Source organism: Rhinolophus ferrumequinum, chromosome 20, assembly GCF_004115265.2.
Source record: "Rhinolophus ferrumequinum isolate MPI-CBG mRhiFer1 chromosome 20, mRhiFer1_v1.p, whole genome shotgun sequence".
NCBI lineage: Eukaryota > Metazoa > Chordata > Mammalia > Chiroptera > Rhinolophidae > Rhinolophus > Rhinolophus ferrumequinum.
Window position 1 is genome coordinate 53,547,385 of NC_046303.1, and position 25,060 is coordinate 53,572,444.

Here is a 25,060-nt window from a genome sequence, read left to right on the forward strand (position 1 = left end):
ATTTCTTTTTAGACTTGTTCTTTGACTTATATGTTTTTTAAAGTTTTTTTTAACCATTAGGATGAAATTTCTTTTTTTTATTATTATTTGCTGCGGGTATACAGAACAACAATGATTAGACATGTACACCCCTCACAAAGTGATAACCCTCCCCCCAAGTCTACTACTCCTCTGACATCATACATAGCTATTACAATACCAATGACTATATTCCCTATGCTGTACTTTACATTCCATGTGTCTCTATCTATTTATCTATCTATCTGTCTACACACACACAAACACATACACACACACACACACACACACACACACAGTGCCAAAAAATGTATACACATTTTAAAAAAGGAAAACTGTATTAAAATTGTAATACTCAATATATATATTACCGATAACAAAAGATGAACACAAGTCACGTTTGACTTCTGCAATTACAAGAGGTGCTCAAAGTGGTTGCCATCAGCGTCCAGACACTTCTGATGATGGTGAACTACTGCTTGAGCAGCATTGACCAAAGTGTCCACTTGTGTACATTTTTTGGCACCCCCCCGACCCGGTATATATATAATTATAGTTGACATTCAATATTATTTTATATTAGTTTCAGGTGTACAGTGCAGCGGATAGGCATTTATATAATCTACAAAGAGATCCCCCTGATAAGTCCAGTACCTATCTGACACACTACATAGTCTTTACAACATTACTGATTATATTCCCCACACTGTATTTTACATCCTCATGACTATTTTGTGACTACCAATTTGTACTTCCTAATCCCTTTACCTTTTTTTACCCATCCCACAATTCCCTTCCTGTCTAGCAACCATCAGTTTGTTCTGTATATCTATGAGTCTATTTCTGTTTTGTTTGCTCGTTTATTCTGTTCTTTAGATTCCACATATAAGTTAGATCATATGGTATTTGTCTTTCTCAGTCTGACTTACTTCACTTACCGTAATATCCTTGAGGTCCATCCATGTTGTTTCAGATGGTAAGATTTTATTTTTTATGGCAGAATAATACTCCATTGTATAAATGTACCACAATTTCTTTATCCAGTGGTCTATTCATGGGCATTTTGGTTGTTTCCATATCTTGGCTATTGTTAATAGCACTGCAGTAAACATAGGGATGCATATATATTTTCATATTAGTGTTTTAGATTTCTTTGGATAAATATACCAAGGAGTGGAATAGCTGGATCATAAGGTAGTTCTATTTTTAAATTTTTGAGGCATCTCCATTCTGTTTTCCATAGTGGCTGTACCAGTGTGCAATCCCACCAACAGTGCTCGAGGGTTCTCTTTTCTCCGTATCCTCCTCAACACTTATTGTCTGTTGATTTATTCATGATAGCCTTTCTGACAGGAGTGAGGTTGGTATCTCATTGTGGTTTTTATTTGCACTTCTCAGATGGTTAGTGACGTTGAGCATCTTTTCATATGTCTGTGTGTGTGTCCTCTTTAGAGAGATGTCTATTAAGGTCCTTAACCCACTTTTTAATTGGATTGTTTGTTTTTTTTATGTTGAGTAGTATGAGTTTTATATATATATATATATATATATATATATATATATATATATATATATATATATATATATATAAATTTTGGATGTTAACCCCTTATCAGATATATCATTGGCAAATATTAAAAGTTTTTTATTTTTTTAAACTAAGTATTTTGTGGTTTTTCAGCTATCCTCCTGTTAATGATTTTTAGCTTAATTTCACTGTGGTCTGGTAGTATGCTTTATATGATTTCTGTTCTTTTAAATTTGTTTAGGTATGTTTTAAGGCCCTGAATGTGCTTTATATTGGTGAATGTCTCATGTGAATTTGAAAAGAATATGTATTTTGCTATTGTTGGATGAAGTATTATATAGACATCATTTAGATCCACATCATTGATTATTGTACTGTTCAGCTCAAATATGTCCTTACTGATTTACTTTTTGTTTTTTTTTTTGCACCTGTCAATGAATGTTAGGGAAGTCTTGAAGTCTCTAGCTATAATAGTTTGTGTACTTTTAAAAATTTGTGTACTTCTATCAGTTTTTTTTTTCCTGATTTTGTCAGTAAGGAGTGAAAACATTAAGGGTTGTTGTGTCTTGGAGAATTGACCCCTTTATCATTATGCAATTGCCCTTTATTCCTGGTAACTTTCCTTACTCTTATGTCTGCTCTTTGTAACATTAATATAGTTATTCCTGCTTTCTTTTGATTAGCGGTAGTAGCATGGTAAAGCTTTCTCCATTTTACTTTTAATCTATCTGTCTATATTTAAAGTGGAGTTTTTGTGGACAACAGACAGTTGGGTCTTAATTTTTTTATCCATTCTACCAGTCTGTGTGTTTCAATTGGTATATTTAGATGATCGGCATTTAGGGTAATTATTGAGATAGTTGGATTAATACCTACCATATTTGTTATGTGTCCTATTTGTCCTCTTTTTCTTCTACTCTTTTTCTGCCTCCTCTCATCTTAATTAAGCTTTTTATATGATTTCATTTTTTTTTCCCTCCTGTCTTATCCTATCAACAATGCTTCTTTTTAAAATTTCTTCAGTGGTTGTCTTTGTGTTTCCAATACATTCACAATTTGTCCAAGTCCTCTTTAAAATAACATTATGTTCCTTGATAGGTAGTATAGATATCTCATAACAATATTCCCAATTCCTCCCTCCCTTCCTTATAATATTGTCACTCATTTCACTTACCTACAAGCTGTAATCACTGAAAACATTATTGCTGTCATTTTAACAAAGTGTTAACGGTTAGATGAATTAATAAGAAAAATAAAAGATTTTGTTTCACCTTTATTTATTCTTTTCTAATGTTCTTCCTTTCTTTATGTAGATCTGAGTTTCTTTCCTATGTCATTTTCCTTATTTCTGACGAATTTCTTTGGCCTTTGGCAAGACAGATCTACTGGGCACTAATTTCTTCACTTTTTGTTTGTTACAGATTGTTTTTATTTCTCCGTCACTTTTGAAGGATAATTTTGCTCGATACAGAATTTTAGTTGACAATTTTTTTCAGTTTTTGTTTGAGAATGTTTTTATTTCTCTGTTACTTTTGAAGAATAATTTTGCTGGATATGGAATTTTAGGTTGATGGGTTTTTTCTTTCAACACTTTAAATATTTCATTCCACTGTCTTTTTGCTTGTATGGTTTCTTAAGATAAATCAGATGTAATTTGTTATCTTTGATACTGTATAGGTAAGGTGTTTTTCCCTCTGGCTTCTATCAAGATTTTCTTTTTGTTTTGATTCTCAGCAGTTTTAATGTGATTTACCTAGGTGTGGGTGTTTTAGTATTTATTTTCTTTGGTGTCCTCCAAGTTTCCTGGATCTGTAGTTTTCATATCTATTATTAATTGGTGGAAATTTCAAACATTTTTTACTTCAAATATTTCTTGTGTTCCGTTCTCTTTATTGTTGTTTCTGGTATTCCCATTGTACATTATGTTAACACATTTTGTAATTTTCCCACAGTTTGGAAGTATTCTGTCCCTTTTTTTTCTTTACATATTTTGGTTTTGGAAGTTTCCATTGATATATCTTCAAACTCACTAATTCTCTGCTTGTCCGTGTCCTATGTACTATTACACTGTTTTCGGTTTTGAGCATTTACTTTTGATGCTATCTTAGAATTTCTATTTTTGTCCACTGACTTAAAATGGCGATTTTAATAATTATTAGATACATATTTGGGACTTGTTTTCTAGTGTATATTATATTACAGTGTTCTGTCTATTCCTATATTATGCTGGGTCATATTAATTTCTGGTAGGACAAGTGTTTATTTTCAGAAATGTTTTGGCTGGTACTCTGGTTTTCATTTTCTTCAAGGTGAATTTTGAAATTATTTTGTCAACTTGAGTGTTCTTAGAGCAAAAGAAAACAAACCAAATTGTTGGTGCTTTTATTGAAATTGTCTTAAAATACAGAATTTCATAATTTGGTATTTCTTAATGAATTTGTATAATTCTTTTTAAACTTTATTCCTAATCATTTGTAGTGTAATTTTTTTCTATTGTGGAGTCATTTAAATTTTATTTTCTAATTGTTGCTGGCATATATGAAGTCTTTTGCTTTTTGTATATGGTTTTCTCTAACCAAACTACTCTCTGTTTATTCTTTTGGATTTTCAGGACGTTCATCTTATCTACCAATAATTATATTTTTGTCTCTTTTAATATTTATACTTTGTCTTTAATTTTACTTCCTAACTTCTAGAACAGTTAGTAACAATGAATTTTTTTGTTTTGTGTACAACACCTGGCATTTTACTAGTAAATATGTTATTAGTTTTGGTTTCAGAGAGATAACCATTATAAACTTTTAAGAAAGAATCCTTCTATTGGAAGTTTACTACGAGATCTTTGCTCTCTTTAATTAGAAACTGACTGTGAACTTTCCTCAGATTTTCTGACATATTGATAGTTTTTGTTTTTTGACATAGATGTATTGAATTTTATTAGCTTTTCCATTCTTGATTTGCTAAACTAAACTGCTTGATTGAGATTTTTTGGTTTAGCTTTTGGTTCAATTTGTGCAAGCTTCATGTAAGATTTTTGAATCTCTAATATGTACAGTTGTGTATATGCTATGTTATTTTATGTTTTGGTAGCAGGATTAAGCTGGTTTTATAACTTAAAGTTGTAATTTGTGTGCTTTCAAATGCTCTGGAGCTGTATAGACAGAGTTCAGTTATGTTTGTTGAAGGCTTTAAGGAAGTCATTTAAAGTCCAACTGGGCCCAGATATATATTTTTTTAATTAAAAAGAATTCTTTTACCACCTTTAAATTTTCTTTGATGAGCTACACTGATTTTATTCAGCTTCTGCTGAGAGACAATTTGTTCGATATGTAAGACAGTTAAGAATTTATTTTATATTAATCACACCCAGAAACTATGAAATGTGGAAATCAGCAGGCTTGATTTTATGTCATAAGAATTTTGTTGATGAGAAGCAAACTGAGTTAAGATGTGTCCTTGGGGTGTATTAAACTAATATTACATTCAGCTAGAAAGAAAGACGTTATTAAAATGACAAAGTGTAGCGCCTCTTTTCAGGGATTAATTTTCACCCCAGAATTTTATTTAAAAAATGTTGAACCCGCAGAAAAGTCGTAAGAATAAAAATATTTAATGTTTTAATTGTTCTTGTTCGTAGGTGCATTTTATCTGGTATTTGAATATATGGACCATGATCTGATGGGACTACTGGAATCAGGCTTGGTTCATTTTAATGAAAATCACATAAAGTCATTTATGAGACAGCTCATGGAAGGTCTGGATTACTGTCATAAGAAGAACTTTTTGCATAGAGATATTAAATGTTCAAATATTCTTCTAAACAATAGGTATGATATATGTGTTCAAAATGAGTGTTATAAAATGTATGCCTTGATTTTGTTAAAAGGATTTATAATTTAGGTTACAGGTGACCCTTGAATAACTCTGGGGATAGTGGTGCCAAACTTCTCACACACACACACAATTGAAAATCTGTGTGTAACTTTTGACTCTCCAAAACCTTAAATACTAAATAGCTTCCTGTTGATCAGGAAGGCTTACTGACAACTTAAGTAGTTGAGTAACACATATTTTATATGTTATATGTATTATATACTCTATTCTTAGAGTAAAGTAAGCTAGAGAAAAGAAAATGTTATTAAGAAAATAATAAGAAAGAGAAAATACATTTATAGTATTTATAAAAAAAAAATATCTGCATATAAGTGGACCCATGCAGTTCAAAGCCATGTGGTTCAGGGGTCAATTGTACAAGGTGTGATCAAAAAATATGGTGAATGTTTTAATAAAAATTTATTACAGTAAAAGACACATCGCCATTAATCCCCCTCAAAAAAATACCCCCTTGTGTCGAACACACTTATTCCATCCTTCTTGTCACTTTATGAAGCAGTTCTGGGAGTCCTCTTTCATGTCTGTAGATAACGCTGTCGTGACTGCCTCCATGTCCTGAATTGATTCAAAACGTTTACCTTTCGTGGTCATTTTGACTTTGGGGAAGAGCCAGAAGTCACACAGTGCCAGATCCAATGAATAAGGTGGATGAGGACGTACCATAATGTTTTTATTTGACAGAAATTGTCGCATACCAGAAGCCACGTGTGACACGGAGTGTTGTCATGATGGAGGATGATTTATGGCACATTATAAAACAACACCTTCTCTCAACTGTAGTTCACACCTGACTGAATGCACCGAACAAGTTGAAACTTGTCACACACTGTTACTAAGGTTCGACGCACCGCTTTCTATATTGAAGGTCCCTGCCTTTCCGTTGGATGGCACTTGGCAGCGGCATTCACTGTAGTTTTTGATCACACCTTGTATTTATTGCTCAAACTATTTTAACATAGTCAGCAATATTACAGCTTGGGGTATTTCTGAAGTTGTGTTAAATATACTTTAGTTAATTAACTTCCAGTAATAGTTTGTCATATACATAAAATACTTAGTAGTTGAGTTTCTTGTTTGTTATTTCAAATAATGTGAATGGATCTTCCAATAATTAGTATGATTTTAGCTTTAGTGTAAGAATAGATTTTAGAATTTTTTTTATTTAGTTTTTTAAAAAGTCATTACAGTTTTAAAGTGAACTTTTATTGAAGTGTGTACAGACATACATACACACATACACCTACCTACATACATACAAACATACAAAGCTTATGTTGAATATTTTACTGAGAGCATAACCTGAAGTCTGATAATTCCATTGTAATTGGTATTTTTTGTTAGTTTAAGTGAAGTATGCCTCATCCTGATTTTAGTTGATATAAAGTGTTCTATGCACCTAGCCCGTCTGAGAAATGGAAAATTAAACATAAATTTAAAACAGTGGTTTAGTTCTTGAGCATTATTGACTTGAACTGATAATTTGTCTTATTAAATAGTAGACATTATCTCATTTTATTTTCATTGAAGTGTACTTTTGTAGATAGGAACTAAATAGTACTGAAATATTGTTACAGTAGTACTACTGTAATAATTGTAATAATAGTAAAAATAGCACTAGTATTATAGTAGCTGAAATTACTCAAAGAGAAGTACTGATTTTTTACCTTATTTTATCCTGACTTTTTCCACTTGCCTTTACCTATAGTACCTTAGGTACTGCAGTGTGATCAAAGTTCAAGTTTATATGAGAGTATTTTTGATTAGCTCTGGGAATAGAATATGACTGTGTGATTAATTTAAAGGAGACTAATAACCTTTTGTTCGTTTTATTTTACTTCCACCAGAGGGCAGATAAAACTTGCAGATTTTGGACTTGCTCGGTTATATAGCTCAGAAGAAAGGTAAGAGTACTTTCAAATAAATATTATAGACACCGGAGACCAGTTTTAGAAGCTATAGTAAGAACATCTTATTGATAGTTTATTTGTGTAAGGAAAGGGAAATCTACTTTTCATGGTTAAATGCATGGAGTAATAAAATTTTACACCATAATTGGATTGACAGAATTTTATACATTTATCTCAATTTTAAAATAATTGTTTTTTTAAACACTTAGAAGTAAATATAATTTCTTTTAAAATGTGCCATTTTAAATGTAACTTAAGTGAACTTAAGGGTTTTTTTTAGAAATTTATACTTAAATTTCTATTGCATGTTGAGACATTAAGATGTTTGTAATTTTTGTATTTAGTGAAAAACCTTAGTATATACTTTTTATATTGCATGTTTAAACTAATAAACTTTGTTTTAATTATTATTTTGGACTTCCTTTTTAAAAAATTAGTTATATCTACAGCTTGTTTTAAGCTCCCTAGGACTTTTTATTTAAACAAGTTATTGTGAGGAAGTTCAGTATATAGCTTCTCTTTGTGGCGCTTCTCTGGCTAAAGTTGGCATGTTTCCCACTTTGGCTCCTTTTGTGCCTGGTGATAGTGAAATATGACTTGTCTTGTTAGACCTAATATGTAATTTCAAAATAAAATTGTTTTGTGAAGTAGTAGATTATATGTAAATAAACTGGAATTAACTGAGTTTAATAAAGCTCTAGTTTAGCCCATTCCTTTCTTATCAGACACCACTGTTTCTTCATTTTTAGATACATATTTAATTCTGACTTTTTTTATGTATGACAACACTGATTTCTTTAGTGTAATTATATTTAATATAATGAAATATCACTTATTTGGAATTCTTAGAAATAGGTATGTACTTTCACTGACTCTTTGCCAGTTCCTGGTTAATTGAAAAAAAATCCTCTTTCGTTGAATTTTTTTAGAGTGAAAAAAATCTGTTTATTTTGAAACTTGTAGTGCCTGTGACATCATTCTGAAAATTATTTTCATTGTTTAGTGTGTGGAGGTTTTTAAATGGTGTGCTTTGGATCTATTTGAGGTCCATGAAACCGGTCAGAAACTGTGGCATGGGTTGTTAATAGGCATGGCTAAGGTCCCTCTATACCTACATTAGCCAGAGCTTTTTTGGTTTTGTTTTACCTACTATGCTTCTAATTAATATTTTAAGAAAGTGTCGTATAGTTGGTTTTTTTTATTTAAAGTTTAAAACTATTCTAGAGCTTAAAAGCTACAACCTTCATTTTGCATTTGAGAAAACTGAGACCCAGAAAGGATTGAGTGAGTTTAAAAATAAAAAAAAATATTTGTTGCCAGAGTCAAGAGAGTATATAGTTCAAGGTTTCCACCTCCCAATTTTTCATTCTTTCCATCCTATATAATAGTGCCTCATGGTAGAAATTGAAGGAAAAAAATGAATAGGTCCAAATGTTTACTTAATCCAAAATTTGACTCGAAGTTGTTTTTTTTTTAAATTTTTTATTGGGGAATATTGTGTTGGGGAACATTGTGTTTCTCCATGGCCCATTAGCTCCAAGTCATTGTCCTTCAATCTAGTTGTGGAGGGTACAACTGAGCTCCAAGTCCAGTCGCAGGGGGCGCAGCCCACCATCCCATGTGGGAATTGAACTGGCAACCTTGTTGAGAGCTCACACTCTAACCAACTGAGTCATCCGGCCGCCCCTCTGGAAGCTCAGCGACAACTCTTTGTCTTCAATCTGGTTGTGGAGAGTGCAGCTCACTGGCCCGTGTGGGAATCAGACGGGCAACCCTGTTGTTTAGAGCTTGCATTCTAACCAACTGGGCTATCCACTGCCCTGTAAAGCCAAATTTTATCTATCAAATCTTTTTAAATGGAATGTTGGGTTTTAATTGTCAGGTTGTGATATGGTCCTCGTCCTGCTGAATTGATACCGGAGTTTTGAGCTTAAAGAAGTAGGAAATTTAAAATCTTAATAACTTTGCGTTTTTAGATAGTGTATACTGAATTTTTCTGCTTAATCAAATTTGTAAGGTAAAATTTGGTGTATAAGTTTGTTTTATAAGCAAATATCCTATCCTTCAGGGGTTTATGTACTCCTTTAAAGCTTTTCTTTTTTCAGATTTGGATAATTCCAATTTCTTTAAAATCAGAAAAGTAGGCTTACTTTAATGGAACGACTTTAAAATACATCTATTGTTCCAGTAAATTTTAATAACATAGTGATTTCTAGCATACTGAAATCTGCCTTTAACAGATTTACTGTATTGTCCCAAATTTTCTAGCTGTTCCTTCAAATAAACACACAGTAAATGATTTTTCCTTCACATTTCTTTGTTATAAGCAGAAAGAAAGATAGGGGTTTACCATAATACATTCCTCAAAATGTTAAGTCACTTTGAAGTATTTTCTAAGTAATTAGCTAGAGACAGAATAACTGAAGTGGTCAAGAAATTACTGCAGGGTTTTGATTTGTTTTGAAATAGAGCAGATATCATCTTACCGCTTTGTAGCATCATCCACATTCCCACTCATTTGATTTGGAAAGTCTTTCTTTGAATTTGAGAAAAATTGATGGAGTTATAGCTAGTAGGTAGGAATTGAACATTGAGGGAGTGTTACCAATATGGATCTCCTCTGTCAGGTGTGTTACAATGTAAGAAAGAAGGAAAGCCACTGGGTTAAAATTAGAGGGAAAATGATTCCTTTAAACTTGAAGAAGCATTTTCTCATTTTGAACGTCAGTATTCATACTTCGTTCCATTTGGTGTTGGGAAATATAGAACTTGAGAACAGAGGTTTTTGCCCCAGTTTTTCATTGCCCAGTTCATTTTTTTTTTCGGTAGCTATTTTAAGTCCAACTTTTCCTGAGACTTTAGTCACAGTGATATATTCTCTTTGGAGTTTTTATTTTATTTTACTTATTTATTTAATTTAATTAATTAATTAATTTTTTTGCACTTTATTCCTCAGGGACAGAATGAGGGGGTGGAGGAGGCCCTTGGTTCCTTCCCAAGCAGCTTGTAGGGCTTTTCATTTCCTATTTCCTGGACTCTCATAACATCCTTGAAATCCTCCCCAAGCACTACTTTTGCTATAAAACTTTCTTAACCCTTCAGGCACGTCTCCCTAGGCCCCACACCAAGCCTCTCTCAGCCCACCCTGGTAGCCAGGTCGCTGAACTTCCCACTCTGATCACTGACTCCTCTGAGCTTCATTGTTTATCCTCTGGAATGATGATTTCATGTCTCCTATCTGTGAGTCTCATCTTCTCTCCTGGAAGCTGAGGCCCGTGGCTTATATCAGTGTTATATAGGAGGCAATCCATAGGTGGACACTCACTGGGCTAGCCAGTCACTGGCCCCAGCCCAGCCTTTGTTCTCTGGTCATCAGTGGAGGACTATCTACTTGATCTGAATTCTCAGAACATTGTCTCTTTTCCCATCCACCTGTCAGTCTGGAGGACATTTTACTCACGGCTAGCCCCTCCAGTGTTGCTGGAGCTGGGGACAGAAAAGATTCTGAAACCAGAGAGAAAGGGTGAAATTTCTGGGCTAACTGAATTTCTGATATTCATGCTGTGCTAGGTTGATACATGGTCTTCCAGAAGATAACCCACATTCTAATACTGGAGTTTTTATTTTAACAAGTGGTTGCTCCAATGCTTTTCCAAATGATGGGAGTAAATTCTCTTTATGTTTCTGTGCCATACGAAAAGTATGTGCCTTCCATATAAGCTGAAATTAATTTCATTTTAATGCAAGGAACATAAAGCCCTTAGGCCTGAATTGGGAAACTTTGGCTTTAGTCCTGACATTGCCACTTACCTAGTTGTGGAATATTGGGCAAGTCACTTAGTCTCTGGAGACCTCATTATTCTCAACTTTAAGATGAATGACTTAAAGTCTCTAAAAATCCTTATTTATAAGGTATTGAAAAATAACTTTCATGGTCCTAAAAATTAATGTGATCAAAATAAGTCTTTAGAACATTTTGAAGGCAGTATTGCCATCTAGTGGCTTTTCATAAAATTGCCATTAAAAGCAAAACTAACCCAAAGCTATGTGTATAGGTATTAATGGGGGAGGAAGAGAGATATTATTACCTCTTCCTACTTGCCCAAGGACTAGGTGAGATTATATTCAGGATAAAATTACCTCCTTGATGCTGGTCTTTACTTGTGTTCTTGTCTTTTCACTCAAGCTAGAATTGTAGTTACTTTAAAGACAGGAGTGTCTTTTAAAGTTTTGTATTTCATATGCCCTGAAACATAAAATACATTCCTAGTTACTGTTTCATTGATTTTGATCCGGATAAAGGTCATCTTGATTTGGCGGACGCTGCTGGTATAGATTAGTGCAGAGGGCTTTGGGAATTCTAGGTCACACAGAGGATCTTCTAGGAGACCCTGGGCAGTATTGGAACCTTGGAATATAAAGATCACTCAGAACATGAATAACAATAAAGAAGGTGACTAAACAAGCTTCAGGACTGAAAATCTCATTTAGATCACTGTTAACTATAAGATCAGTTGTCTTCCTTTGGCCCTAATGGAGTAGATTACATTTCGAGTGTATAAAATGGGAAAGGCAATTCAATTCTTTAGGGTACTGTGACCCCTCCTCAGGTAGGGGAAATCTCATTAATTCCCGTAATACTGAAAACTTACAAATCTGAATTTCAAGCCGTGATCTTTTTTCTGATCTCTAAACCTGTGTGTTTACTGGACCCCTCTGGATGATCTAGGTACCTTAAATTTAAAACATACTGTTACAAACCCTATCTTCACATCTCCCAGAAAAACGCCTATTCCTTTTCCTTTATTCCCCACTTTAGTTAAAGGTATCCAGTCACACACATATGTAGATATGTCTCACATAGACCATTGCAAATAAAATTTAATTCATTTTCTTGCCTTTGGTCTTTCTCCCTAATAGTCTTTTCCCTTGCCATTCTGACCAACTACCATCCCCTGCCCCTTGGATAATAGTAATGTTGAACTATTTGCAGTTCAGTAAACAAGCTGAGCTCTTGATTACCTTGTGAATCTGTATAAGTTGTTTCCTTTTGTATGGAATTATACTTCGAGTTACCTCCATCTGACAGATTTGTGTTTTTCCTTCATTGTGCAGTTGGGCAATACTTCCTTCGAAATCTGCCCTGAATCCCACAGGCTACACTAGGCACATCTTCGTTTATGTGTTCAGAGAAAAGTATTCATTATTTTATGTAGTACTTGGAATATATTATTATAATTTATATTGCTTCCAGAAGTTGAAGGCTCTGTCTAAATAGCTACAACCATAGTCAGTTGGTTCTTTGGTCTGTTAGTGCTTACTTAGGGCAGTGCCTAGCTCAGAGTTTCAGTCAGTATTTGTTTATAAAGAAAGGAACAAACTTAACTAGCATTTGTGCATGGTACTTTATTTTATATAATTCCCCTTCACAAGAATTATTTTAAGAGAAAGCAGTCCTCTGAGATGGGTAGTGTCGATATCATTATTCTTACGCACATTTTAAAGATAAACTGAAATTTAGAAAACTTAAGTGTATTTCCAAGATCACACAGTTAGTAAGTGGCAGAGCTAAGTAAAAATTAAATTTGGATCTTTTGTCAGAAAAGCTGTTTACTTTCATTATACTGGAGTACTTCCCTGTTAAGACTCTGGATCTAACCTGGGCTACCTAAAAGTATCTTCCAGGTGCAGAGCTCTAGGGGCCTCTAAAGTTGGCTTTGGAGATACCATTAGGCTGATGGCAAATAGTCTTTTGTGGCAAATCATCTGCTCAACTTCATGGTCGGTGTTATCTTGTCCTTCAAATATTGTATTTTATTTGTGCCAAACGATGTATGCTCATTTAATCTTCAGCAGGTTAGCAAGTATGTGATGCTTTCATTTCTGAATCTCCCTTAAAGCTTCTTGAATATCTAATAAAAGGTCTTATAAATGAGAAATATTTTGATACCATCAAATATTTAAAATTAATCGAGATTTCACATGAAAGTTTTATTAATAAAAGTCTAATGACTACGTTTTAATGTTTTGTTAGCCACATTAAGGCAGATGGTTTAAAAAAAAGACGAAGGAAGTGGGGTGTTTTTAGATGTTACGTCCCAAACTATTCCCAAGAAATAGTTTCTGCTTTCTTTTCAAAAATTGTTAATGAGATTTACGGATGAAGATATATGGTAGAAATTGCAATTCAGAATGTTTAACGTTGAGACCATTATTTCTGGATCATTACAAAGTTTAGTTTCTAGACATCCAAGAATAGCAGTTTATTGGCATTTTGTTTTGTTTTTCTCATCTAATGGCAGAGGGATTTTTTTTGTGTGTGTATGCTAGGTTATGGACGTTGTTGCTTGGATGTTGTTAACTTTAATTATGGGAATGAATTGGAGTGGTTCATTTTCTTTTCCCTCAGCTGCATAACATTCCACTGTATAGTTGTACTAAATAGGTTTCTCTTTTTAAAGTGTATTAATTTATTCTGTAACCTAAGAACCTGACCATATGTTTTTCAGTCCTGTTTCTTTTTCAATAGGAGTGAATTTGCTTTTTGTGAAAACATTGGGTAGCCATCTCTCAAGAATGTAATTTTTTAAAAATCCATAAGAAAAAAATAAAGCATCTTGCATGTGGTGTCACATCGGTTTGCGTTTTCTCTTTGTGATCTAAACAGGACCATCTTTAGAATGTTGGCAATGGGTAGCCAAACCTGGCAGACCAAGTTTGAAATGTTCATTTCTGGGGATTCTGGATTTTCATTTATATGTTAAACTTTAGATGGTGTATTTTCATATTACAATAATAGTATTTTAATTTTCTGGGCTTTAAATGTCCTTGTAAAAAGTACCTTTTCCTTTTGTCTTTACATTTGTAAAGACAGCATCCTAATCGTAACATGGAATGTTTTCTTGATAGCACTGTGAACAGTTATTAATTGGGTGATTCAAAACTGGCCTTAGTCTCTGCTGACTCCACCCACCTTGGAATTTGCTCATATGATTAAGGGCCTTTTGTCTGCAAACTTTCTTGAAGCTTACTTCTTTCTCATTCAACACTAAGGTGGAAAGTGAGGTATGGCACCTAGTTTGCCAAATTTTGGAATAAATCACCAAAAGTATTTTCTTGACTTGAAAACAAACATTTTCATTGTTTATTGTGAATGTTAACTTCTAAAAGTTTATTAAAGACTAGCTTAATAAAAATCTTATTTAAATTGTTTATTAAAAACATTTAAAGCATAATTATAGCACCACTGTCTTCTTGAAAGTTTTCTTGCTGGCTCTGCTCTCTCCCTTGCTTTATCTCCTTGCTCTCAAAAATGAGCATTTGCTCAGTCTTCTCAGGGAACCGGTGGTTCTGTGTGATTGGAGCAAGAACCAAGTAATAAAGAATTCTGTAAGCCTTTCATGGATATTCTCTAGAAGGCAACAATGTGAATTAAAAGTGTAACACATTGACATTTTATTTTATACTATCACTTTGACTACACTTCAGAAAATGGACTGACCTTGTAAGTCTGGGAGCAGGGGCAATCAGGAAATGGTTGCAGTAAACCTAGGCAGTATGATTACGGCTAAAACTAGGGAATGGACTTAGGTGTTGGGAAGATGGAGATGAATTATATCTAAGATGTAGAATTGTTAGAACCTCATGGTTGAATGTGTTGTTAGCCTCCATTCCTATTATAAAATTTCTGTTTAAGCAACTGGATAAATGGTTTATTAGTTAGGATAAGGTAAACTGCTATAACAAAGAGAACCTCAAAATTTAGTAGCTTAAAGAATAAGAAGTTTATGTATATTTCTCACTTCATAATTTGAGTGTTTTTGTTTACCGTGGTATATAACTAAGAATATTTAACCATATCATTAGATCAAGTGGTGATTCTGCATCATACAGTCATTCAGGGATCCCGGTGGGAAGATCTGCCATCTTTTTCACATGCCTTCCAAGGCTGTCACCATCTCTGTCAGCCCGAAGCTAGAAAAGAGGGAGGAGTGTTATGAGCCAGACAAGAAATGGCGCTGATCACATATGTTCATGTTCCGTTGCGAGAGAATTTGGTCATGTGACCACACCTAACTGCAGTGAGGATGGGAAATGTAGTGTAGGTGGGCAACTACTATGGAAGAAAGGAAGAACAGATTTTAGAAGACAGCAAGCAATCTCTGCCATAAACAGTAATGTTTGTGGAGACAGGAAGCTGGTTTGCGCCGAAAGATAATAAATTTCTTTTGGGATGTGCTAAGATACAAGTACATAAAGGACTTCTAAGTTTGCATGTATAATAAAAACAGACAAATGATTGTAAGATGACATCAATTGAAAAAATTACTTTTGTTTCTGTGTAACAATGTTATGATACATTGTTTAAAAGTTATTGTTCTTGGAAAATATCAAAAGGAGGAAAGTGGGAGTGAAAATCGGAAGGAAGAGGAAAAGGACATGACAACAAGGATTGTGTTTATTGTTATGTGGTTATGGCATTAAGTCAGTCAATTAAAAATATTAAGTGCTTACTTTATGCCAAACACCGACCTAGGTAATACCTGTGGTTTAGGTATTAGACATACAGCTATGAAAGATAGACCAATTCCATTGTCTCATTTACATGGTGATGAGAAAAAGTAGACAATGAACCTGTTTAGGTATTATCCTTCTATGTGATTCTTTTTTCATTTCTTAGAAGTTTTTTAAACAAAGTTAGCAGCTCTAATTTGTAAATTTTAACTGGGATTATCCAGAACCCCCAAATACTTGAAGGGCCTCGGATTTCGCTCTGAGCATCTACTCTGCGTTTTACCTGTCTAGACCAGATAGGAGGCTGAGTCACCTGCTGTCCTGGGAATACACCCGTAAGGCAGTGCTGGGTTCTTGGGGGAGTACAGTACTACTTGTCAGGCCCTAAGGTAGGGAAGACCATAGCCATATTTCACCTCTCCTTAACGCCTCAATCTTCTGAATTCCTGGGATGTCTAAGGGCAAAGTGATGGAATCTGTCACTGAACAGATCTCTGATCTCTGACCAGAGTCTCTGATCTCTACTCTATTGATATTTCAGTGACCGTAAAGAAAAATGGCAGGATGGTACTTTGTTTTATTGAAATTATTTCTCATCCTTTACTTAGTTCTTATCTTTATTCTGACAGAAACTAAGCTTTTGGAAATATTTTGAAAAGCTATTAATTTGATACTGTAAGAGTTAAAAAAACTAGTCTAATTTTAACTGCTAGAGATGACTATATTCTAAATGTTGCCTGAAACTTGATACAGAGTATATAAAGTAATCTTATTTAAGTACTCCTTTTTCAGTAGAATTTAGTAACCTTAATTTATGTAATTTCTCCACATAATTCAACATGCTTTTTAAAAAAATATATTTAGAAACCTTTTTTAAACATAAAAGGATTTAAAAATTAACTATTTACAAATAGATTTGTATTAATTTAAACATTTTCTTGAGACTAAGTATATAGTTGCACTTTAGTAACAAGATCATAGGTTTCATATGCTTATAGACCCTTGAAATGTTTTAGAAAACTAGTCATCATAATTTCACAAACTTTGTCCTCCCCCCCAGCTAGCGAATTCATGTGTGTCACCTCAAGTTGCAGGGCCATGCACACTAAGGCATTGATCTGGGCTTTGTGTGTGGGGTTCATAATAAAGATGGTCTCTGGGCTCTTTTGACTTTCTGGGAAGATAGAAAACAAAATAGAGTGTTCAATACAGTGGTAAGTATGATACAAATTTAAGGATGTGCAAATAAATCTATTGTAAGTAGAGATTATACTTTATGGAGATGAGTCACAATGTCTTGAAGAAGGTATAGAATTTGAATAAAAAATAAGGAATTTCAAATTTAAAAGGAGTTAAGCATAAAGAGGTGAACATATTTTTAAAAGATGATTAAGTCCAGTTTAATTCGAGTAGCTAGAGTTTAAAAGATCTTACTATATGAAGATAAATGATGCCGGTAAACAAACAAAATCACTTTAATATTATTAGAAAATTCTAATTTGCTGTTGAAAATATACATCTTATACTGTTCTCCTTATTTCCACAATTTATACCAAGGTCACTTATCCTTTTTTCCTTGAGTTTGGCACACTGTTACTGTAGTCCTATCTGTGGTAATGCTGTGATGTCCAGAGTTTAAATTATTTGGAGAACTTTGGCTGGGTGGGGGCAGAGCACATAGGCTGCTGAGCTCTTAAGCTAACTGGATTTTCAGACCTACAGTTGGCAAGAGGAAATTGCTTTATAAATATATTATGTGCTCCTTTTCCTTCTTCCCCAAACTAGTCCAGATCTAAGCCAAAATAAGTGAATGTCTTGGAATACAGCCTCCCTGGGGAATTTCCTATGACATGGCCTTTGCATCCATATTATTTGGAGGATATCCAGAAAGAGAGGTTTAGAATTTAAAGACATAAATCATCACTCTGAAGTATGTAATCCTAACCACAGATCAGTCAAAGAACCACCTCTCACTTCTTAGTGAATCACCTAGAACATGATCATTCTCTGAAGATTGAAAACACTTTGCCAGAGAATTTATATTGTGGTGGTCAACCTAGTCCCTAATACAACTCCCTAGATAATCTCTTCTGTGATAAAGAGGTAACCATGTGTATGTGTCCTCTCTGTTAGACGGTGACAAAGGAAACATCTGGTAAAGTAACATACCTATTGCTAGTGGTTCTTTGCATCATGGACCTCAACTACTACGATCTGCATTTCTGTACTTACTATTCACATACTAAAATGGGTTGAAATCATAGATGGCAAAAGATATGCCCAGTTGAAAACTTGTTAGTTGGTTCCAGTTAGAACTGTATCTTGCTACACGTTAGTAATTTGACAGATTTGGTCAAAATCAACTCCCTTTAAATTCCTTTAAAAGTTATGAAAAGTAAAAGCAGTGCTGAACAGTTGAGTTGATTAAAAAGACCTTTCTTTGACCAGATTACAGTTAAAACCAGCCAACTACTTTTTTATATATATATTAAGGGAATTTTTTTCAGTCAATCACATTGCTCTCAGATTTATTTTATGACCACATACTAGATGTCATAGCATGTCTCTATTTGGTAGGCATACGAAAGTGGTTTTAGTTAGGATTGGAGGAACGCTTTGATTAGCCAAAATAATATTTCCTAAGAGAATCTCTCTTATTCTAACAGATACTAACTCCAAAGTTGGTTTTGTTTTTTCAGTCGGCCATATACTAACAAGGTCATCACTTTATGGTACCGTCCACCTGAATTGCTGTTGGGAGAAGAACGATATACACCAGCTATTGATGTATGGAGCTGTGGGTAAGATAGGCTTATTGACTGGCTTAATTTACTTGAAATTTCTGTTAGTAAGGTAAAATCATATCTTTTGGTAATGGTGGGTATTTTTTTTTTTTCATTAGATGTATCCTTGGTGAACTCTTCACTAAAAAACCTATATTTCAAGCAAATCAGGAACTTGCACAACTGGAATTAATAAGGTAAGCTCATGATTGTAATATTTGCTGGGTGGGGATTATTATACTCTACAGGAGCTTTTAAATCTTTTAGACTGTTTTCAGGAAGAGAACAGCATGGGTCAGATTAATGATTGCGGAATGGAGGAGAAACTGGAGTGCAGGCACTTCGATACTTGATCTAGTAAAATCAAGGATATTAAAGGGCTTGAGGCTGAAAAGATAAGGCTGGAAAGGAGTGAATATGAGAGAGAATGAATGGTAGATAATTTTTTGTTAAGTATGACAGGATGGAAGAATTAATGTTTTGGGATATTGTAAAGAAATAACTTTTATATACATTTATGCATATATATGTGTATCTATATATATGTGTACACAGCAAAATATATGCATATATCCACTAGCGTAGATCTTCATTATTTGGAGCCCATCGTTGGACTTAGGTTGTAAGTCACCTTTCTCTTCATCTACTATTTTAAAACAAATTTCTTTTTTTAAAAAAAGAGCTTTGGTTTTCATACGTAATGTTATTTTGCAACTTGTAAGATTTACACGACTGTTTCAAAATACGGTTGAAAACTTTTAGAAAAAATATTACTATGAGGGACAGATAACCAATATACTATGAATTTTCTCTTCAACAGACTTATTGTATTAATAGATGCTTTCCATTCCTTCTGTAAATAATACTAGCTTAATAACATGGCAAGCTGAATGTCTGCAGCTAGTAGTAGGCTATCACTCTTAGTAAGACTATATACTTATCCCACCAGTTGAAGGGTATGATGACCAAGAGGTAGTTGTTTCCAGTTTTTTATGCCAACTTTTTATTGTATGTTTGTCATTAATTAAATATAGACAGATGCAGTGCTTTACAAAGACAACAAAGTTGCTGTCAAATTAATTACGGATGGGCAAGTAACTATAAGTTAGAAAGAAAATGTAAAAGACTTTATACTCAGATTGCTTTTAAATCCTTGATGATATGTTATGGGTATGGTTTGTGCAAGAAAGCTAATGCAGAATCCCATCCAGTGACTCCTCTGTTCAAAGAGAAGGCCTTGGCTCTCCGTCAGAAGATTGAAGAATAAATGTACATTTATAAATTTTCAGTTAAAATAAAATATTTGAATTATGTGTCTGTGTATCCTTTTTTGAAGTGACTACCTTTAACCTATTTTTTCACTTAACCATTTGTCCATATCGTATTAGATACTAGGGCATCTATTAATGTTAGCATTTATTTAGTTTATATATGATGCTAACATTACTTTAAGACTTTCACCTGAATTGGCCTCAGTTAAGCTTCATAACAACTCTATGTCTTCTTTTTAAAGTTAAGAAAACTGAACCTTACAGAGGTAAAGAATTTGTCCAGAGTCAAAACACTATCATGGTGGTAAAACTGAAATTTAAATGTAGACAGTTTACCTTAGCATCTAAACTTTTAACCAATTTCCAGTACTAGAAAATAAAACTTTGGGGAGCTTTTTACAAAATCAATATGACATAAACACCAAATTGACAAAGACAACATGAAACATTTCTGCAGAGTGTTAGTCCAAAAATTCTAAAGACGATTAGCCAGTAGTGTCCAACTTTTCATTAGAAAATTAACTTGTATAGTCAAGTAGATTTTACCCCAATAATACAAAGATGTTTCAATTTAAGAAGTCTATTGTTGTAATTCATCATTTTAATAGAAATAAAATAATATGTTCGTCTTGGTAGGTGTTCAATAGGCACTTGCTAGAAAATATAAACTGCTCATTAAGGAAGTATAGAGGGATGATTCTTTAACATTGATAAAAATATATATCACAAGCTGACAGCCTGAATAATTATTGGTAAATTATTAGAAATAAAGACAAGAATGAAAAAACGTTGTCTTCTTGTATCATTATTTAAGAGTATTTTAGAAGTACTAACCAGTTATCTGGTAGGGTTAGAAAAGGGATCCAATAAGAGATAATTAGTGGAAAGATGAAGGATGAAGGCAGTATTGTCATAAATTACATATAACATTGCATATATGCATGCATGCAACATACAAGGGAATCACCTGAAATATCTTAAATAAAAAGTTTGGTAAAATGACATGTGTTAAGAAAATTACTAATTACATGTGTTAAGAAAATTACACAATATACTAATATATATTATACACTAATACACATATACTAAAAGCAATAGCTTAAAACAAAATACAAACCAACAACCAGTTAGAAACATAGTGGGTGGGAAAGATGCTTTTTAAACAACCACTACCGTATATACCCCAGGAATATTGAAAACTGTAATGTCCCACTTAAAATTGTAAAGAAGATTTGAATAACTATTGGTGAGGCATATCTTGTTTTTTGGCTAGGAAGCCTTAATTGTTTTTAAAGATTATCCTGTATCATTATAGTTTTATAGATTAATTTTAATGTTCATTCAGCAGGATAAAAATGAAAATAATGAGGAAAATCTTAAAAAGGAGGACATTTTGGCATATCATATGTTAAAACAAAATTATAGTAACTAAAACCATTTTGTACTGGCATAAGATACGTAGATAAACCAGTGGAATTATATGGGAAGTCCAGAAATAAAGCAAGCTTCTATGGACCTTGGAATATAATACAGAGGACATTTCAAGTTGGGGATTAATTGAACGGTGTTTGTTGATTGCTGGTTGTGTGCCAGTTACTAGGTTCTCAGGATACAACAGAAGGTCAAAGTAGTATCCTCAGTGCCTGGTAACTGGCACCCAACTTTTTCTACTTTCTGGTTGGGGTAACAGACAACACAAATAAATTAATAAAATATATTGTGTTTCCCCGAAAATAAGACCTAGCCAGACAATCAGCTCTAATGCATCTTATAGTAAAATAAGATTGGGTCTTATATAATATAATATAATATAATATAATATAATATAATATAATATAATATAATATAATATAATTAATGTAATATAGGACAGGGTCTTAATATTAATTTTTGCTCCAAAAGACACATTAGAGCTCATTGTCCGGCTAGGTCTTATTTTCGGGGAAACGGTATAAGTGTAAGGGGATAGAAAGTGTTGGGAGGTAGTGTTGTAGATAGAGTCAAGGAATGTCTGCCCCACAAAGTATCATTTGAGCAGAAATCTGAAAGAAGTGAGGGAACAGCAAAGTAATGAAAATCCTGAGGCACAAATATATTTGAGTTATTTTATGAGCATGTCAAGTCAGTAACTGACTCATATGGCAAAAGAAAGAAAGCTCAGTCGATCCACTTGGTGTACAGTTATTAAAAAGGAAATGGTAGATCTGGAGATACTGACTTGGAAAAAAGCAACATAGTTACAAGAGCAATTTTCCAGAAGGCTATGTTCGATTTGATCCCATTTAAGTAAATCAAATTGAACACCTCAAGAGTCTGGAATTGTTCATCTCAACATGAACATGTGAGAGGGCTAGGGAAGGTTATATATTTCAAATTGTTTTTGTGTTGTTGGTAAGATAGCACATATTTAGTAAAACAGAAAAAGATGCTTCAACTTTGATTCTGTAGCATTAATTATTTTGAAAACATGAGAAATAAAGGAAGTTTCTGATAAAAGAAACAAGGCTCCCTGATTTGAAGGAGGCAGCAGAGTATATTGAAAGGGGAGGGCTTTGGAATCTCTCAGACCTCGGTTCTAATGACCGCTCAGCTACTTCCTGCTCTTGTGACTTAGGGTAAGTTCCAAAATATTCTAAGGTTTTGTTTTTTTTTTCCCCACAAGTAAAACAGGACTAATAGTATGTTGAGGGTTGTAAGAATGAAATAAATGTAAGTTTCCTAATATATACTTCTCCCCCTCATGCTGGGATATTTCTCACATCTAAGGTCTCAGGAATGATGAGGTCTAGAGTTTGTATTGTACAATTATGTGCAAACAGATCAAGGGTAGGATTACTAATCAGAATCTGTCTTAAAGAGGTTTATATTACTACACTGGTCAAATTATTTGTATTTTGCTTTGTTGCAGAAGGTATCTTAGGCAGATTACAAAAGTTTTGCTATAGAAGTAGCATGGATTAAAAAGTGATGGCTAAAGAGAGTGAAAAATTAAAGGTGAGGACAAATTGGATGAATGAAGGCAAAAATAATTTTACACAGAGTCACCACTTTTAACTATAAGCCTTCCTTATGAAATAAAAGACACTTACAATCTTGGAGGAGATTAAAAGTAGATTGGAATACAAAGAATCCTGCTTCTCTCTATCCAGCCTTCCCTTACTTCCCCTATTACCCACCTCTTCCCAAAAGCCTCAGCCTGGATGGTCACACAGGTGAAATTTAAAAAACTTTAAAGGCATTGGCTTTGGTTGTTCCAGAGTATATGAAAAGAAAGAAAGTTCCTATATTTTTAAAAATGAAGCATGAATACCTTCATAAATCAATAGCATGAAAAATTCTGTAGACTTGTGCTTCTTAATTGTTTTGGCCTCAGGACTTCTTTACCCTCTGAAAAATTATGAAAGATCTCAGGAGCTTTTGTTTGTGTTATTTGTCTCTGTTGCTATGTGCCACATTAGAAATAAAAACACATTTAAAATTTTAAGTTCATTTTAAAATGTTAAAAATAACATCTTTAATTGTAAGAAGTCAATATTTTCCAAATAGAAATAAATGTTCGTTAAATGAATAGCAGCATTTTACGTTTTTAGAAATCTTTTAATGTCTGGCTTAATAAAGTACATCTGGGATCCTCATATCTGTGGTATGCCTGCTGTTCTCAGTAGTGTTTTCAGATAATTGTGCATATTTTTTTTTGAAACTGCACTAAATAAGTGGTAATTTTCCACAGGTTAGTTGTAATGTGCAGTCTTGAACCATATGAAAGAATATTTTGTACACTTAATATACTGAAATCCACTGGTCTCTCTTGCACTCTTGAATGGATATTTTACAACTGTGATGATTTTGTAACATGTATTGAACATTTGGAAAACACTGTATCACTGAATTGAGCAGATCTTCCAAATATAACATTTCATCATATTTTTGTTACCACCACTCATCAGAAAAGCCTTCAGGTATTAGTTGTGAAGCTGTCAATTTCATGGTGTAGATAATAAGTTTTTTAGTATTCTAATTTTCTTCTGAATGCTTGAATTGTGCAATTGACAGTTGTCTTCCTCGGAGTTGTCTTTCTTGGAGTAACAACCTAACTTTGTTCCTTTTCGAGAAATTGTCTGTCAGATACCTGGGTCTGAATGACCGTAGTTTGTTAGTTCTTCTCGCAGGTAAAAATGTTGATCTATGAAAAAAGCAGCTACTTCAGCTTGCAACTCATGTAATTGCACAGGTGCTTCTCAAGATAGCTGTCAGACTTTGCTGTGCAACAGAAGTGCTTTGTTGAGTAATACTTCAGCACTGAGAATATTAAAAAGATGTATATACTCAAGCGTTAGGGTTTAATAACATTAATAATTTTGACTGCTTCATTAAGTGCATTCTTAAGAGAAACTGGCTTCCTCCCTGCCCTGAGGTTGTGTGGTTGTGATGAGAACTTAACTGCTCATAGTTGGGTGCCACTGCCTTGAGTTGGTGGGTGTGCCCACGTTGGCTTTGCATCATGAGGGCAAAGTCAGCACATGGAAAAAGGCAAATCATGTCTCCATGATGCCTTTAAATGTCCAGACCCTTGAAGGGTCTAGGGGGTACCCGAGGTCTTTGGACGATTTGTGAGGACTGCTGGATACCGACCTCACATGATTATTGATGCAAAACAACAGCATTATACTACAATAAGAGTACTTTTAATAGGACCAGTTGTATTCCTCATTTGAATGTAAGGATGAATAAATATTAGGAAATCTCTTAATACAATTCACTACATTAGTGGCCCAGGGAAGAAAATGCAGATGATGATTATAGTAATAGGGTTTCTGAAAATCAAACTGATAAAACTGAAGTATCTTTTTAAAAAAGGCACAAAAATAAAACCCCTAGTAAAAAGGAATAAATGAATGTCTCCTTCACAGGATATATTTGTGAATTTGTGTCTGTAAATATCTTTAAGTATTGTGCTTTTCAAACCAGTCGTCATCCTTCCTAGTGGTAAACAATGAAAGTACTCCCATTAAAATCAGAAACCCCCAATATTGTGTTGCATCATCATTCTGACATTGTTTAGGAAAAGTAAAAGATAAAACCCATTAAAAAAAATACAGGATCTAATTGAAGGAATGTATATAAAAATGAAGGAAACATAAAAAT

General features: G+C 33.6%; 1 protein-coding gene across 4 annotated transcripts in view; it reads left to right on the forward strand.

Moving 5' to 3' along the window:
- Positions 1-25,060, forward strand: part of CDK13 (cyclin dependent kinase 13) — a 100,204-nt gene that overhangs the window by 56,976 nt on the left and 18,168 nt on the right. For all 4 annotated transcript variants that reach the window (XM_033088464.1, XM_033088466.1, XM_033088465.1 and 1 more), the window contains exons 6-9: positions 5,184-5,373; positions 7,285-7,341; positions 18,561-18,662; positions 18,764-18,841. In XM_033088464.1, the coding sequence (XP_032944355.1) occupies positions 5,184-5,373; positions 7,285-7,341; positions 18,561-18,662; positions 18,764-18,841 (427 nt within the window). The remainder of the gene's footprint in view (positions 1-5,183; positions 5,374-7,284; positions 7,342-18,560; positions 18,663-18,763; positions 18,842-25,060) is intronic.